The sequence below is a fragment of the Pteropus medius genome, unplaced genomic scaffold (assembly GCF_902729225.1).
Source record: "Pteropus medius unplaced genomic scaffold, Ma_sr-lr_union100, whole genome shotgun sequence".
NCBI lineage: Eukaryota > Metazoa > Chordata > Mammalia > Chiroptera > Pteropodidae > Pteropus > Pteropus medius.
Genome location: NW_024340692.1, coordinates 18587164 through 18605711, shown reverse-complemented (window position 1 = coordinate 18605711; position 18548 = coordinate 18587164). Strand labels below are relative to the sequence as shown.

The 18548-nt window shown below is 36.0% G+C and overlaps 1 protein-coding gene and 1 pseudogene across 2 annotated transcripts in view; both read right to left on the bottom strand.

Moving 5' to 3' along the window:
- Positions 1-18548, bottom strand: part of CUNH9orf85 (chromosome unknown C9orf85 homolog) — a 185137-nt gene that overhangs the window by 127391 nt on the left and 39198 nt on the right. Inside the window, exon 4 of one of the 2 annotated variants that reach the window (XM_039840661.1) lies at positions 16890-18190. The exons of the other annotated variant lie outside the window; for it this stretch is intronic. Coding sequence (XP_039696595.1) covers positions 18040-18190 — 151 coding nt within the window. The 3' untranslated portion in view covers positions 16890-18039. Of the gene's footprint in view, positions 1-16889; positions 18191-18548 lie in introns of those variants that run through there. 2 annotated transcript variants of the gene reach the window in all.
- LOC120596441 (uncharacterized) lies at positions 16402-16520 on the bottom strand (annotated as a pseudogene).

Here is an 18548-nt window from a genome sequence, read left to right as displayed (position 1 = left end):
CATAAGAGACAGTACAATATCCCAGGGCTAGGGACAGTGGGGCACCACTAGCAGGCCCAGGCCTAAAGTTAGTGGAACCCAGAGATTTAGAAAATTGTAGAGAGGGTCTTCAGTTGAGGGACACTGCCAGCCTCAAGCGACCTTTAATGGGGAGAGGCATGGGGATAAATCCTCTGACATCTCTTCCCTTCTGCCCTCCAACTCCATGTAGATGTCTCCCAAAGGCCAAATTTATCTATAAAAAACTAGAAGGCATGAGAGGCAGTTTGATGGTGGTCCATAAATGTTAGTCTCCCGGGGCAGGAGAGCTGGGTGGAGAAGGGTGCAGAGTGGATCTGAAGTGCCAACGGAAAAATATTTTGCAGTCTGTCCTTTTCCCCTTAAGCATGTACTCTTCTCCTGCAACCAAATGAAAAATGCATGTTCTCAACACATGAGATAGGCAGAGGCTCATCAGCTTTTGTATCATTGCCTAGTGATGTCAATTCATTATTCCTCCCACCTCAAACCGAAGACGTTAACCACCATCAGTGGTCTTCATATTGGGGGGGGAGAAAGAAACAAATTAAGAGCAAATTGTGCTGTTGTAATCCCTGCTTCTGTTAGTAACCACAGTTGCCTTCTTCTACCACCCATTTGATGTTTTCGGTCAGAACTTCAGCTGAGTGTGGTTCTTTATCTTGTGGAGTGACTCAAACATTTATTCCAGGAGGGTCTGCGTCCTTAATGGTCTTGTCTTATTGGAAGGCCACATTTTGTATTGGTCAGGATTATTAGGTATGTGAGAACTAAGAGGTGCCCCTGTGAGTCCTCTGCATTCCGGACCTAGTCCTCTTTTTCCCTTTTGTGTCGAAGCAACCCAAATTCCCCTGGTATCTGGATCAATCATGCTAGCCAGTGGAAAGGCTCTCTTGTCTACACGCTTGCTCAGTGACATGAGAAGCCTCAAATGGCCAGAGCTGGAACCATCACCATGTTTCCTGGAGGAAGAACTTCTCCAATGGGACCTGACACCTTCATATCCACTGAACAAGATTGTGGAAAAAAGAGGCAAAAAGTCTTGAAGTGGCTATTAGGTGTAGCAGAGAGAGAGGTCCTCCCAGCTCCACCTGCCTTCTGGCTCTAGGGGAAAGGGCCCATATGTTGAGTGCTGATTTAAAAGTGTTTATCGCATCCTGTAAGATGGCAACCTAAACTTGTAAAGCTGTCTCCTTTAACTGAATCTTCAGCAGTCCATCCTACCATTTTATCAAGCCATATTATTCTACGCAATGGGGCACAGGAATAGATCAGTGCATTCTATGAATGCAAGCCCAGTTCTGTACTTCCTTTGCCACAGATGTCCCTTGATCAGAGGCAATGTTGTGTAGGATTCAATGGCTATGAATCGGGCATTCTCTAAGTCCAGAGAGAGTGGTTCTGATGGGAGCTTTCGAAACAAGAAGGCAAATCAGTACCCAGAATATGTGTCCGATCTTGTGATGCCTCCATAATAAAAGGAGACCAATGTAACCATTGTGCCACTGGATAGCTGGCTAGGTGCCCTGGGAAGAATGTCATATCGGAGGCTCAGGGACAGCCTTTGCTGTGGGCAGGTGGGGCACTTGGCAGTGATTACAGCCAAATGAGGGAAGTCTGTATTGTTGAGCTTATGCATAGCTCTTTCTCTGCTGCTCATATGGTCACTCTGTACATAGGCTCATTGTAGCTGGAGAAAGAGATCAACTGGCATCCACAGCACAGGTTATCTTGTCCACTCGCCTGCTAAGAGCATCCTTTGAAGTATATACTCTGTTCTGAAACATCTCTTCACATACTTCTTCCAAGCCTCCATTACACTAGTTTTCCTATATCATTTTTCCCAAGTCCCTAACACACTGAAAAATCTGTTTGCTACTATTTATGAATAAGATGAGATCTAAACCATCTCTTTCACAAAAAGTGAACAACCAGATGTACTGTCTATAGTTCTGACAAATGGGAGGATTTCCCTTCGCCACAGTCTTTCTGGGCCACCCCTGAATAAAGCTGTACTACAGATGTCAAAATATTAGAAGATTCCTCAGTAAACCAGGCCCAGACTCCTCCATCAAGTGGTCATAGAAACCTTCCCATGAAGACATGCACATGAAGTGAGAGGGGCTCACCAATGTAGGAGGCTGAGTTAACTGCTTGGCAGTTCACTTGACTCTTGGATCTGCATGGGACTGACTGTACATATCCCATTTCCACTGATAATGGGATGCTGTTGCACATATATAGTTTTATGGTTCAGTGGAGACACCTATTCGTGTTGGGTAGTTTGGGTCACACAGATAGATGATGGCCCATGGTAAGGCTTTCAGACTCTACCAGGCCACAGGAGCAAGCCAGAGTTGCTCTCAAATGGTAATAGTTACTAGCAGGTCATGAGTCTCCTACTGGAGTTTGCCAGAGGTTCCATGAGATATTCTGCCAGTCACAGATATCTTAGTTATCACTGGGTCTGCTGGAGTGTAAGGCTCCAGTGGCAGAACAGCATGCGCCACAGCCTGCACCTGCTTCTGAATGCTTTCTTGATCTGGATCTCACTCAAAATTGCCAGCTTTACAGCTACTAGGTAGGAACAGCATGCTCAAATGTGGTATTCAAAATCCAAAGAGATCCAACATACATCGTGCCTCTCTTTGTGGTGGTCAACGAAGGGTGCAGCAACTAGCCTTTCATTTTAGAGAGACATGCCTCTAACTTTTGCATGCCTCAAAACATCACACATGTGGCAGGTCCTCGTCACTTTCACGGACTTTATCTCCCACCATCTGGCCTGAATGTGACTTACTAGGATTCTTTGTAGTGGATTAAACTGACACTAAGCAGACTATCAAGGTGATTGAAGTCCCTTTGGATTGGTTTATAACAGACAGCAGAGAGTTCACATGGCCTAACGGCAAATCAGTAAAAGCATATTGTTGCCCTGCCTTGAAAAGACGAACTGCTTCAAAATACTTAAAATTTTCATTAATATGAATGAAAAATAAAACCATTTGCCAGGTCAATAAGTGTAAACAGAAACATAGGGCTGTATTGATTTATTCCAGTAATGATACTGCATCAAGGCCATGGTTATGATTGGCATTACCATCTGTTTAAGTCGGCAATGATACATAATCATCTTCATAACCTGACTTCTACACTAGACAAACAAGCAAGTCGAGTGGGGATGTGATAGAATCACACCACTGCCTTTCCAAGTGCTTGATGGTGACAACCTCAGCAATTCCCCTAGGGATGGGGAGCTGCTTCTGGCTTCCTATTTTGAAAGAGGAGTTGTGTAGTTCCAGAGTTTTTTCCTGACCCTTTCTATAATAGTAACCACAAGGTCATCTGCTCTGTGACTACAAGAGATGCTCTCATCCTTCAAAAGCTGCCATGCAGGCTTTCTGATTATCCAGTTACAGTTGGACACTCACACTTCTATCTCTCTTTTATCCTTCGTACATGTTCTGGACTGTCAAAAGAAACCAGGTGGCACCATGATCTATATAATCATTACTAACACCATAATGACTGAATGCCACAGCTACTTGCTCTCCCAATGCCTTTCCCTCTTCCTGTACTCTGTCTAATGCCCACATAGTGATAATCTAAATAATCATAATGCTGCCATATACCATGGATTATTATGTCCTATTTCCCATTGGCAAACAAAGTTATCTCTATGTTCTTCAAATGGATGGGTAACCCAAATCCAGACTCCTATTCTGAGTGTCTATTCTTTGGGCAAAAGAAACAGATGACACACTAAAATTGACCAGTTTAAAGAGTTTTTAAAAAGGGACTCTTTATAAGGATGTGAGTATAGTATATGGAATCCACACAGCATGGTACAGTATCCTGTGGCTAGGAACAGTATGTCACCATAACCACCCCTCGACCGAAAGGAGCAATGAGAATGTCCTTCCAGAATTGATGGCTGTAAGTAGAGAGCCATCAGATCATCTTTCTGCTTTCACCCAGCCTGCCAATGGTGACCTCACGGGAAGAGAGCCAGGGGAATCTTCTTTCAGGGATTCCCATCGAATGAATCCAATTGGAAGCCAAAGGGCAAGGACATCCATAAATCTAACCTGTCAGTTCAGCCTCCCAGGTCACAGAGCAGAGTGTAACAGGATGGAGAGTGAATATAGAGGGACAAGTGGGAGATATTCTGTGGTTTTTAAAAATTAACTTCTCTGTGTTAATGTTCAGTCCTCTCAAGTAGATTATAAACCCCTTGGGGCAGAGACTGTCTTACCCTTCCACAGATCCTTTATAGAGTACCTGAAATAGTTTTGCTTGAGTGTATGGAAGTACTTCAATGTTCAGAACTACGTCATTACATGTCCATTGACCACGTATCATACAAAGCATGATAAAAAATAAATAATAATAATCTGAAGGAAAAAAATCTGCCCTAAGTATTCTACCCAATTCTAATTGAAGGGCATCAAAGTGAGTGGAATGTAATGAAACAGAGCACAGCAGTTCAAAATGACCAAATCGGGTACAATTCTGACAGCATTTAATACAGTCCCAGCCAAACAAAGATTTCAGCTCTCCTTGAGTGATTTCATAGGTAGGTGTCAGCCAGTCCAGCCCCTGCTTTTGATTATCAGGGCTTAAGATGAAATCAGATCACCCAGCATGTGGTTTTAAAGTGATAGTTGAGTAATGGATGGTAATTTCCCGTCTACATTATGATAAGTCTCTCTTTTCAATGGGTTTTTGTGCATTCTGATAAGTGACTCTGGTTTTCATTTCCCCAACATATTTTTCTTCCCTGAATGGCCTTCCAATATGCCTTGTTTTGACAGTTAATGGCTAAGTACAATTTGTAAGGATTTGTTTCTCTCTGCTGCAGACTGATTTGTATCTCATCTTGATTTGTTAGGATGCATTTGACCTCCTATCACTGACAAGAGAGGAGGTGAGGTCTTTTTCTGCAGATAATAAAGAACTGGCAGTTTTATATCCGAGATTCTATTACAAGATTTGAGGAGTAAGGGAGAGATAGCAGAGAGTTGCTAAAAGAGATTCAATCACTCAAGTGTATGCTGCAGAATTGCAGAATGTGTGCCCTGGACACACACAAACATTCAAAACAAATGAGGGCTTTATGTATATGCAGACCATGCCATTGCCTTCTCAGCTTGGGGCCATATAGATTGATATATACATTTTAACTTAATATCAACATAAAATCAAAGTGTTATGTTCATCTTTGGTGGCCACAGATGGCACAAATAAGTCTACTGAGTGATAGTGGGCTGGTGTGCCAATTACTTCTCTTTAGGATTACGTTTCAATTTTTTCAAGTTTTTACTATTGAAAAATAGCATATATAAAGTGCACAAATAAGAGAGTACAGCTCTCTCTATATATACATATATTATATATGTGAATATGTACATAACTATCACAGATTAAGAAGAACATTTTCCAGCACTCTAAAAAGTTCCCTTGTGTTCACTTTTAGTTATTACCACTCTACCCCCAAAGGTAACCACTATTCTGACCTCTTCCAACATAAATTAATTTTGTCAGTTTTTGATTTTCATTTAAACAAAATCATACAGTATTTCTGTTTTGTGTCCAATTTGTTTTTTTATTGGCATCTTTTGTTGTTGTTGTTGTTGTTCATCATTAAATTGTAAGATTCAGCAGTGTCACTTTATTTTTATTGCTGAGGAATATTCTATTGTATGTGTATACCACTATTTATTCATCTTATCACTGAGAGACATTTAATTCCTTTGAATAAAACTAAACAAACTGCAAATGAATATTTAACAAGTTGTACTCAGATATAAATCACAGAATAACCTTTTCCCAGAAGTTACGAAATAACTTTACGTTACGAAATTTCCTCCTCTGTGCACATCCAGGGGCAGTTTTGAAAATGCCTTTCTTTCTCTATTACAGCGACACCTAGTGGTGTAAGAAGCTAGCAGGTCTGGATGCGAGCACTTACATTTGGAAACGGTGACTTTTAGCTGTAATGGATCTCAGTTAGTATCTAGATGTCCATTAGAACCACATAACAGTGTCCGGGCCCCACCGGAAATCATTTAAATCAGAATCTTTGGCAGGTAGAGCCCAGGATTGGTAGGTTATAAAAGCTGCCTAGGTGATTTTAACATGCAGCCAAGCTTAAGAAATCTAGACAAGTGGTTCTCAAATTTTTGCCAAATATCAGACCCCCGAAGCGCTTGTTCAAACACAGATTGCTCAGTCCCATCTCAAAGTGGGTTTCAAGTAGGTCTGGGGTGGGACCCAAGAATTTGCATTTCTAACAAGTTCCCAGGTAATGCTGATGCTGACAGTCTGGGGACCACATGATGAGAACCATTCATCTAGACCAACTCCGTCATTTTAAACCAGGAGAACCTGCTGGTCAGGCAGTCTGAAGTGATTGCTGGAGTCATGGAGCCAGTTAGTGACAAAGTTATAATTAAAATGGATCCTCAAAATTACTTTCCCTCTCACCTGATAGAAACAAAATTGGGATATCTCTGAAATTATGTCATCAGAAGCTATGTTAAAAGAGACCAGTTCCCACCACCGAAAAACAAACAAAATAAGAAGCTTAAGAAGTGAGTGAGGATAACTGTGTTCTATAAACCTATCTGCAAAATCTCGACCATCCTAAAGAAGTGAGAAGATCACATACACTAGAACCAGGATTTGAGAAGGAGGACAAGGGGGATGAGAAAGGGAGACTTTGAGATTTCTTTCCGCAGCTTGAACTCTGACCCCTGCTCAGGATAGGGTGCATCTGTCCTTAAGCACACCTCTTAGTCCTCCTCTCCTTCAGTTACCTCCCAAAGACTAAGCTGCTTTTACCCGAATGGGCCACATGGTCACAAGTCACCATCAGGAGACCCCTGGCTAACCCTTTCTCCCCACATCTCTCTCATAGCACAATATTTAGTCTGTTTTTTTATATTTCTCTAAGACTTTTTTATTTTTTATGGTGGTAACATTGATTAATAAAATTACATAGGTTTCAAGTGTACAATTCAATTGTGCGTTGTGTGTTCACCACCCAAAGTCAAATCTTTGTCACCAAATATTTGACCCCCTTTACCCTTATCTACCTCTCTCACTCTCCTTATGACTTCTAAATCTCACCCATATTTTCCCCTTACAATAGAATTTTTCCAAATCTGGCCAGCTTGTCTCTGCCAGTTATGGCCCACACCCAAGGTTTGTAGAGCTCTGTGCCTAAGCGTCTGTAGTGTCTATGAGCCCATCTTCCCGGCTATGCTAAGCACACAATAATGACATAATGGTGCATTGACAACATGGACCTTGGCCTGCTGAGCCATTTTGACCTGACTTAGTGGCTGGTATTTACATGGCAGAAGAGCTTTGCCTGTGGGGCCAGAGGATCTATATTTTAAATATACATAACAAATGATTTGAATGTAACACAAGTCTGGGGACTACTGCCCAATATCACATCAGATATTTATTGAGTAATCATTAATCTCAGTTGCTGGCTGTTGTGGTTTGGCGGGGCGGTGGGGGGGGGGGGCAGGGCAACAGTTTAATGGCATTATACAGTGATACTATGAAAAGTATCCACATTTTTAGGCAGTAGAGAAAATAATTTCAGCTGAAGATTCAAGCAGGAACTGCCTCACTCTACCTAATGGGAAGAGAGAAGAGAGAAGACAAAAGAAACTGCATTGGCTAGCGAATGCAGGACACTTGCATATAATATAAAAAATGTTTTCTATAGAAAATAACTGATACAGATTCATTTTTAAATAAGGACATAGCAAAGACTTCGAGATGCTCTGATGCCGAGCAAAAAGCAGCCAGTTGTGAGGTGAACAAGAGAACTTGGGGAAAAACAAACAAACAAACAAACAAACAAAAAACATCAAAAAAAAGAGTATCTAGAATGAAACAAAATTATGCTTGCAGTGTTATATAACCATTTTCTTAGAAAGAACCAGAGGCTGATAGAGAATCCACTTTATGGCTTTTATCATTTGCTGTAAATACTGTTTTCATTATTGCAGGTACCTATAGTTATTCTTTTGTTGCCTTCATTAAGTCCCTAATTGAACATCTCCCCCACCCCCAACAATGTTTATTTATTTACACACACACAGAGACACATACATATACACTGGGATCCCACTTTGACTGAAAGGTAACGAAAGCCATTTCTTTACATTCTCAAGGGACTCTGCTCTCCTCCTCTCCCCAGTCACAATGGACATATCCACAGAATACCCACCGTGGAAGAAAACAAAAATTCCTCACAAAATTTCATACTAACTTATCTATTGAAGCAATGTGCTAGATTAAATGCTTTCTATGTGTCTTCCAATTCCAAAAATCTATTCAAACAAAACTGCACAGACCATTGTTACTCTAACTTTCATAAGCGACGTAGCACATAGCTGGGAGTGGCAGTGGATAGTTTGTCTGGCTTCAGGACTCCATGCCTCCATAACTACCAAAGGGATTATTATATCTCCACATTGTTAATTTCTTAATGTGGAGGGTAATCTTTTTTAAATTGAGATCTATTTATCATATCATATAATATATATAAAATAAAACAAGCCAGACTGGCAGAAAATATTTACAAGTTATAGCTTGATAAAGAATTTGTATGTAGAATATATAGAAGGAATTCTTACAACTCAGCAATAAGAAAACAACCCAAGTTTAAAAGTAGGCAAACTATCTGAATAGACAGTTCACCAAAGAAGTTATATCATTGGCTGATATGCACATGAAAAGATGCTGAGTCAACATCACTAGTCATTAAAAATATATAAATTAAAACCACAGTGAGGTTTGACACCTGCTGGAATGATAATAATCAAAATGGAATGACAATTACAAGTGTTGGTGAGGGTGTGGAACCCCCTCAACATGAAACCCTTACACAGTGACGGTAGAATTATAAAATGGTGCAGCCACTTTGGAAAACAGTGTGGTAGTTTCTTAAAAATTAAACATAATTTTACCATATGATCTAGCAATCTCATTCGTAGGTATATATACCTAAGATAAGAAAATGAAAACATGTCTACACAAAGACTGTATGTGTAAATGTTCACAACAGCATTATTCTTAATAGATGTAAAGTAAAATTTCAGTGGGTAAACAAAATTAGAGTGTCCATACAATGGAATACTATTCAGCAATAAAAAGAAAAAAGAAAATAGAAAGAGAATAATTAATGAACTCCTAATACATGTCGCAACCTGGATGTATCTCAAAAATGTTACATTAGGTGAAAGAAGCCAGACTTAACAACGATATATTTTATGATTTTATTAACATAAAAGATTCATAAAAAGCAATTTTATAGACAAAGAATTATTAGTTGGCTGGGGCTGGAGGTGGGAATGGAGAGTGACTAAAACTGTGCATGACAGATCTTTTGAGGTGATGGGAATGTACTAAAACTAAATTGTGGTGATAATTGCAATTTACCAAATCATAAAATCTCAGATTTAAAATGGGTCTGTTTTATGATATATAAACTATACTTCAATAAAGTATTTAAAAAGCATGAAAACAGAATCATTGCTACATTATACAAACAGCTTTTATAGAATTTTACAGAATTTACGGCATAGTAAAGGTTGATACTTTTATCAGTGGTTCCCAAACATTCCTAGACCAAGAATCCCTTTTAAACATCAAAACCATGACAATCCCACATATTTGAATTGAAATTTTAGTTTAAATTGAGTAAATATGTAATTTCAAGAATACTGTGTACTCAATTTTAATTGAATTTGTATTTAATCACATCTACTACATATAAAAATGATAAATATGAAAGACATATTACTTATTTAATCTGCTGACAATGCTATGTGCACATGTGGGTTCATGGGCTTCTCACAATCTGGTGGGATTGGCAGTCCCTGAGTTGGAACTGCTTCAAAATCTTTTTGCCTCCTAATGCAACTTTGAACAAAAACCACAAAATTACTACTTTAAGTTTAATTCCATGGTCTTTTTAGTTATCTCTGCAGTCAGTTTACAGCTGGGAAAAACACGATTGACTTTTGGACTATAGGCATGTCCCATGTGTGGGCAAAATGTACTTCACAAGTGGATCATAGAAAAGGAGGAAGTTGTATGACTGGAAAAATACAGAAAGGTTGACTGGTTGGATGTTCGTCCAAATATATAATGGAGCTGTTTTGGGATTCCTGTTTTGTCTCCAATCTATCTCCTAGGACCCATTTCAGTTATAACTGGTTGGGTCACCACGATTCTACAGTGCAAACTTTATAACAAATGATCATGACCATGCAGAGACAACATGCTCCCATGTGGCTTCCTTCCTCTGGAGTTTTCATTTTCTGTAGGATATCCTCTCAACTTTACAAACACTGGCATAGCATCATTAAGTATTTCCAGAACTACCAACTGAGGACTTCCTTCATATAAATCAATCACGTAATAGGATCTGAAATGCACTATATCTATTGCCAGGAAATGAATTCCAAAATCGTTTCCAAAATATTTATAAGAAACACTTTCAGTAAGTCTTGTTTATGTCACTGTCCACTGGCAGCCGCTCGTACTATACCTGTCTTGTTCAGCTGGCAGCCACACACTTTGCGAAAGCAAGACACACATGAGAAACATTGTAAAACAGTGTGAAACTGTTTAGTTGCACTTCCAAATAGCATGTTCAGTATGCTTTCAGGTGAAGTATGATAAATATACTATTTTCCTTGTTTCCAGATGTTCTGGATCCTCTTAGTGTATTGTTTTTCCAGAATAACAACTTGACCTATTGCTATAAATTTATAGTACTTCACCAGAAAACATACTGTATGTACTATTTGAAAGTGTAAATAGTTTAAAATTCAGTTTGTCTTATGTTTCCTGACTTTGCGGACATGCTGTAATATCCTCTGCTAAGGGACGTCAGTTTTGTCCTGGAGGGGACCATCTTTCCTAACCTCAGCTGGTCCTGGCAATTTTCCCAGAGCCAATTCATTTCCTATATTGGTCATTCAGATCACTGTTCCCCATGTTGCCATAAATTTTCTTCATAATATAAAAGAAAATTCTTTTACAGGTTAAAGAAAATATATTCCACAAATAAATTCACGACTAGATTAAATAAGTAAAAATAAAAAGTAGAATAGAGAAGGTCATACTCAATTACACAAAAAGTTTTATTTGTAAATATGCAAATGTATAACAAATAAAACCTCAGTGTAATGGAATGTTTTTCTAATTCACTATTTTAATTATGTAATTTTAAAATATAAAATTTTTGATCATTTGATTTACTAGTTTCTCAGAAAGTTTCTCTGTGTATGATATTAATTACAGTTAGCAATACAGTATTGCTTAGTTTTAACAAAGATGAAGGGTAATTTGAAAAATCATTATTGTACAAAAAAATTTTTCTAAAGCTTGCTATTGCACTCACACATTTGTGAATACTGTTACTGAACAAGCCTTTCCTTCCTGGGTACTAAAAATAGCCAACAGCAAGTCTGACATTATTTATGTACATGTTTTCACTGGAGGGGTTTGTTTCTCTTTTAATGTAATACAATTTCTGTATTAGGATTCTTTCTTTTTCACTCACCCAAGAATATCCAGTTGACCTACTTCTCACCTTCACAGAGCCTCTTAATTTGAAAGAAAATGTCTAAACCTCAAATTATAAGGTAATATTTATAAATATCATAAATGGAACACCTATTACAGGCCAGGAGCTTTATAGATACTATACTTAATATAGCGACCTTATACTATAGAAATCACTGTCCTCATTTTACAAATAGGTAAAGTATACACAAGGTAACTTCACATAGGTAAAGAAATTGGCCCAGGGTCACATGACGAAGAGGCAGGGTGAGGATTCGAACAGATCTGCCTCCTTAACTCCTAGAGTCCCTCTACCTCCTACTCTACCTGAAGTCAAGATTTACATTGCTTTATTTCAAGGCACGATTTGGTAACAGTACACAATTAATTTTTTTAATTGTTATAATTACTTACAAATGCAGGTAAAATTTACATACAATAAACAAATCCTGTTAAATCTTATATTTCTATACACTGTGTAACCATCACCTGGATCAAGATATGGGTGACTGAAGGACTCCAGGAGGTTCACTCATACCCCTTCCTAGTCAATACCATACTTCCAAAAGCAACCCTTATTCTGACGTGTATCACCATAAATTAGCTTTGATTATTTTTGAAGATATGTAAATGAGATCACATATTCTCTTGTGTATGGATTCTTTTGCTCATCATATCTATGAGATTCATCTACAATGTATAATTTTTAAAATGTTAATTATGACTTAATGTTGAATGCAAACCCAATTGATTTGCTTTAAAAATGACAAAATTAATAATGTACATTTAAATATTTAACATTAAAATTTATATACTTCAAATAATGTATCAGGAGGTTTCAGTAACTTCTAAATTAAATTTTGATGAAATATTTTATCACTTAGTCAACTTCTGAACACTTTAGTAGTTTGTATTTTTATATCCGATATATTTTTTAAAACCTTCTATGATAATACAAAGCACCAACTATATGTCTTATGATAATGCAAATTTTCTTTGAAAGAAAACATTTTTAAGATTATAAAAAATTTTTTTAAGATTGTATAGAAATAAAAGATGCAACCTCTCATGTAATGTAGTTATATTTTTGATAGCTTGGTGCTTTAATTTCTTAAAAAGTCTTATATGAGATTTAAATTTTTTCCATTATGTATAATATTGACAAAATTGTGGGACCCATTAGTATAGAGCTGAGTAAATAATCCCAACATACTCCCGACTCTATAAGGATTGCTAGAGAAACAACGTGGAAAACGGGTCTTACAACCTTCAATATTATTAACAAATCTGAATGAGTGACAAAAATTCTATGCCGCAAGTTATATGGAGGATATCTACGAACTTTTTATTTTTTAAAAATGTAGCTTTTGAACAGCGCAATCATTCAATACAGGATGATGTTACAAGGGAAGGAAAAGACCTAGAAAAGAGGACATACGAAAGGAATAAGGGTGTTAAGAATGTTACAAATTTCACTTACAAAACATCTAGGAATGTGAAACGCTTGTAATTTTGCATAAATCTGGTTGAAATAATATAGGCTTTGGGGCCGTACAGACTTGGTTTGAATCGTAGGTTTATTATTTATTATCTTATGACAAGTAGGTCTCACAATAAAGTGATATCACCTAATTAAAAAAAAAATTACAGGTGTTATAATTCATATGTGAAAATCAGCAGTCATGGGGAGAATAAACAAAGTGATGTGAATTCAGTTGTATCAGCAGTAGCTAAAGACCTAAGCAGTCTCTAATGATGTCCAGAACCCACTGGCTCTTCAGAAAGAAAAAAAAAAAAGAAAAAAAGCTCTAAATTGTCTAAAATAATGGAAATGAAAGCATGACAGTGGGACTGTCATCAGAGTCCTGGAATAGTGGTATGGAAAATAGTGGAGTTATCCAATCAGCAACTCACATATTATTCTTATGCATACTAACCCTAATATGCAAAATAGGTTCTGAGATTGATATCTAAATTCAAAACCTATAAGCCCAACACTTTTTGACTGTATGCCAAATTATTTAACCCAATTTCTCACATATAAATGTGGAAAATGATAGTTATCACTACATGAACATTCAATGAGCTTATCAGGTAAAGGAGTTAGTTTAGCACAGTGCCAGGATACAGTAAGCACTCAATACATGTAAACCTTGCCTTCCAGGACACCCTTTCCTGGATTCTCCTTCTACTTCTCTAGTCACTCTTCAGCCTCTTAAGCTGAATACACACAAGGCACAACTCTAAGAGTCCCAGAAGAAAACAGCTGCCAAGAGGCTGTGAGCTAGGCAGAGACTTAACAGAGGTCACACAGTGCTGGAGTTTGGGCTTACACAGAGTGGAGATACCAAGGTGAACAGCCTTGGAATTAAGACCCCAGAAAATACATGCCTAGGAATAAAGAAAGTAATCGAGGAGTAAGAGATGGAAATAAGGAAATTTAGAAATAAGTGTGAAAAAAATAGTTCACCCCTAACAAAGCTTAAACCCAAGTTTTGACAGGATCAAAGCGATCCACAGTAATTTATTTTTACGGGAAGCCTCTGTAATCTATCATTCACAATTTCTAGCATATAATAAAAATTATTAGACATGCAAAGCAGGGGAAAGGGATTAATAATCAAGATAAAATAATAAAAGCAAACAAAAGTGAAAAGGAGTTCAAAATACCTATGATTAATATTTAAAAACAAAGATGCACAAGATATATAATTTGCAGTATTTTAATAAAATTAAAATCTATAAAAAAGAATCAACTTGACATTTGATCAACATTGATACTGTTAAATTCAGTATCTGAAGTTAAAAATTTATTAGATGGGTTTAAAAGCAGACTGAACACACTAATCCTATTTATCTAGAAGACAGAATTAATAAATGCAAAGAGAGTTCAATAGAAAACATACAAACTGAAGCGCAGAATGGAAAAAAGAATGAAAAAAAGAAAGCAGAGCACGAGAAAGACATGGGACATAGTCAAAAAGGTTTAACAGTAAATGTAATTGGAGTGTGCTCCAAGGAGAGGCGAGAATAAGCAAAAGCAATATTAGAAAAAATAATGGCCCACTATTTTCCAAATCTGTTTAAGGACATTGACCAAGATTGGAGGAACTCAGAAAACCCTAAATAGCATAAATAAGAAATTCACACCTTTGAAATCGTAGTTACATACATGAAAACCAAAGATAAAAAACATCTTAAACGCAGGTTTAACGTGATCTTGCCTTCCATTACCTTCCCTGATCTTTATTTCTTAGGACTCTGTAACTTAATCACTCCCTTCCTTGCTGTTCCTTGAACACAGCTGGCACAACTTGCTTTATTGGCTGTTTCTTCTGCCTGAAACATTCTTCCCCATGTCTCCCTAGACATCTTATTTAAAAATTATAGCCCACTTCTCACCCCATCCATGCCTTTAGACCTCCAATCGTCCTGCCTTATTTTCCCATAGCACTTTTTGCCTTCTAATTTACTTATGTTTATTGCTTATTGTCTGTCTCCATCCACTGAAAGTTTATCTCAGAAAGGATAGGTATCTTTGTTTTACTGATTGTTATACCCCAAGTATCTTGAACAGTGCTTTGCACACATAGGTGCTCCATGATTTATTGAAGAAATGAATGTTACTTATATTATTTCCATTATCATTCCAAGTCTTTTTAGTCACCAAATAACCTGTTCATTTCATGTCTTCCATAAAATAGTTTTCTCTATTTATTTTTAAAAATGCTTTTGACATGTAATACATTGGTACTATAGGGCAATAGTACCAATGTAATACAAAACACTACCACTACCACCATCACCCCTCTGGAACCAGATAGCATGGATCTGCAAGTAACAGGATTCCATATATACATATTCTGCATTCCATATACATGGGGGGAAATATAGATATATTTCTTTTACAGAATCTAGGCAAACAACCAAATTAATGTCTTCATTACTAATGAATTTATATACATGTACAAAATCACATAGTAGCAATAATAATATCAATTATATAGTGCTTTTATAGGTTCTAAGCATTAAATACATTAATTTTACGTATTAATGTATTTAATTCTATCAACAACATGGAAACCAAGGTACAGAAAAATGAACCAATGTGTACTAAGTCATACAGCTAATCACTAACTGAACCAGAATTCAGAACCATGCTGAGTTCCAATAAAAAAAAAATTTTAGATTAAAAAGGATAATTCCTAAAGAAATAAAAGAAAATATAACAACTATATTTAAGTCTATTTAAAAGAAAACAAAACCACCTTTCTTAGTACTAAACAATGAAATGCAGATTTTAATACATGTCACTAGGTGATGCTCTTTGTTAAATTTCTCTCCTGGTAAAGTAATCTGAGAAATTATAATTCATTCAGATGGAAAGAACTTATGCTAGGTCTAATAATAATTTGGTTGTCTCTTTAACCACAAAAGTTATGTTGTAGTCCAGGAAATAAATTTATATTCAAAGGCAAGCCACATAAATTGGGAAAGAAACTTTCTCTAAGACTATAAATTTAGACTCTTGAGACGTCCACATAATGAACACGGTATCTCCACTTACTTTTATCTTTCTCCATTTATGTCTCCATTATCTTTAATGTCTTTATAAGATTTTATATTTTTGTCAACAGAATTCTTCATTTTAAAAATTTATTCCTAGGTAACATATTTATTCCATTGTAATGTTATCTACATTTTTATTTTCTTATGTTGAAATATTTTAAAGTAAACTGACATTACACACTTAAATATTTCAGTATACATTTTCTTTTTCTAAGCCTACAGCACCTGGTCTTCCTAGGTGGTCTCCCATCCAAGTACTAACCAGGCCCAACTCTGCTTAGCTTCCAAGATCAGACAAGATCGGGCGTGTTCAGGGTGGCATGGCCGTAGTTCAGTATACATTTCTTAAATATCACTACACTTCACCAAAACAGTTCCTTACTATCATCTATTATCCAAAAACCAAATGGTCAATAAACATTAAAAAGAGCTCAAGCTTATTAGTAATCAGGGAAATACAAATTAACAAAGCAAAGACATACGTTGCACACATATCTAATTGGCAGAAATTTAAATGTCTGATACCAAGTATTGGAAAGGATGCAGAGCACTGGAACTCTAATACATTGCCATGGGGAAAGGAAATAACAGTCCTTCTGGAAAGACAGCTTGGCAGCATTTAGTATTACTGAAGACACACATTTGATGCCATCTACCACGACTACATACATATACACAAAAATGTGTACCAAGAAACGAGATATGTGTACCAAAAAACGCATATAATACTGCTCACGGTAGTATTGTTTTTAATAGGAAAAATGTGAGATAACTCAAATGCCTCTTAATATTAAAGAGTATAAGTAAATTATGATATGTAAATACAATGGAATAAAACAAAGTAATGTAAAATGAACAAATCAGAGCTCTTGCAACATGAATCAATCTCACGAATTCCATACTAAAATAAAAAGATACAAAATAACATGCATACATAATATGTCTATTCATAAAAAGTTCAAAACCAATGCCTGCCACTTATTTTCAAATGGTTCAGCAAATAATATCCTTGTCTGTCTATTCAGATACAAAGAAAACTGTAGCAAAAAGTTGACAAATATGAATCTATGTGAGTATACAAAAGTTTATTGTATTATTTTATTGTTTTTCTGTAGACTTGAGATTTTTCAAAATAAAAACAAAGAATTAAAAAAATCAGACAGAGCCAATTTATACTGTTTAGGAGCAGTTTCTTCATCTGGGTGATAGATGTATGATTTTTCTTTATAATTATTTGTTAAACTATACATATGTATTTTACACATTTTTTCCTATGTATATTTTACAAAAGAAAACAGGTAAAGGAAATGTGATGAGGTACATAAAAATACTTTCAAAGAAAAAATCATTTAAAAAATAAACTTTGTGCTTTATAATAATCAAACATAAAGGGGCTTTTGTTATGTGGGCCATTTACTTGCGATCAATTTATCAAAAGGTATATACTGAGAATCAATTTTTGAAGCTAGTAATATAATAATGTCATCTGATTTTTCCATGGAGATAGTTCTTACAGAACCGTCAATTCTAGATCTTGTCAACTTTGATATTAGATAGTATATTCTTCTAAATAATTCCCATGAACTGCGATAAAGCTCAGTACTCATTTTGGCAGATATTCCAGCATATGCTACTTAAATATTTATTATAAGAAAACTCTGAAAGTTTTATAATTATTCAAAAATCATACACAATTTATATTGTCCATGTATAAGTGTTGTCATTTTCTGTAAGTTTTTTCAATTTCCTCATTAGGATTTCATAGTATTTTTTGAGGGAAGGTACGACTTTGTAAAAGTCAAAAGTTGTTCAGAATTTCATGTTTTCAAACTGACTTTTAATATAATTAAGTTAATCTATATGATTGTCATCTTCTGAGTCATCTAAATCAATATCAAATTCTAAATCTTCATCACTTTTTTCTTTATTTCTGCAGCTTCTTCTGCAGTTGGAACGTAGGTTATTTTCAGTATTTTCTGTCTGTTTTGTTTCTTCATTAAACCTAAAGATGAAAGGAAAAACTCTCTCAGATTTTCATTATTTAACTGTGTAGATCAAAAAGAACTTTACACTACATTTCTTGATTAACAGAAGCCTAATGAAATACATATAGAGAAAAAGATACTTAAAGACTAACTTGATCCAAATAATTATAATACTGTTATCAATAAAGTAAGCTCAAATAAATTAAGACATGATGGCCATTAAAGAAAGTAGTTATATAATAAGCAAGTCTTTTGTAATGAATAATGAATATAAACCTCATGGATAAATATTTTAATTTTCTAAAAATGTAGTTTCACTTTTATTGTAATGATAGAAAAATTTAACAAACAATTGACTTTTTCCTGTGAAGTAGA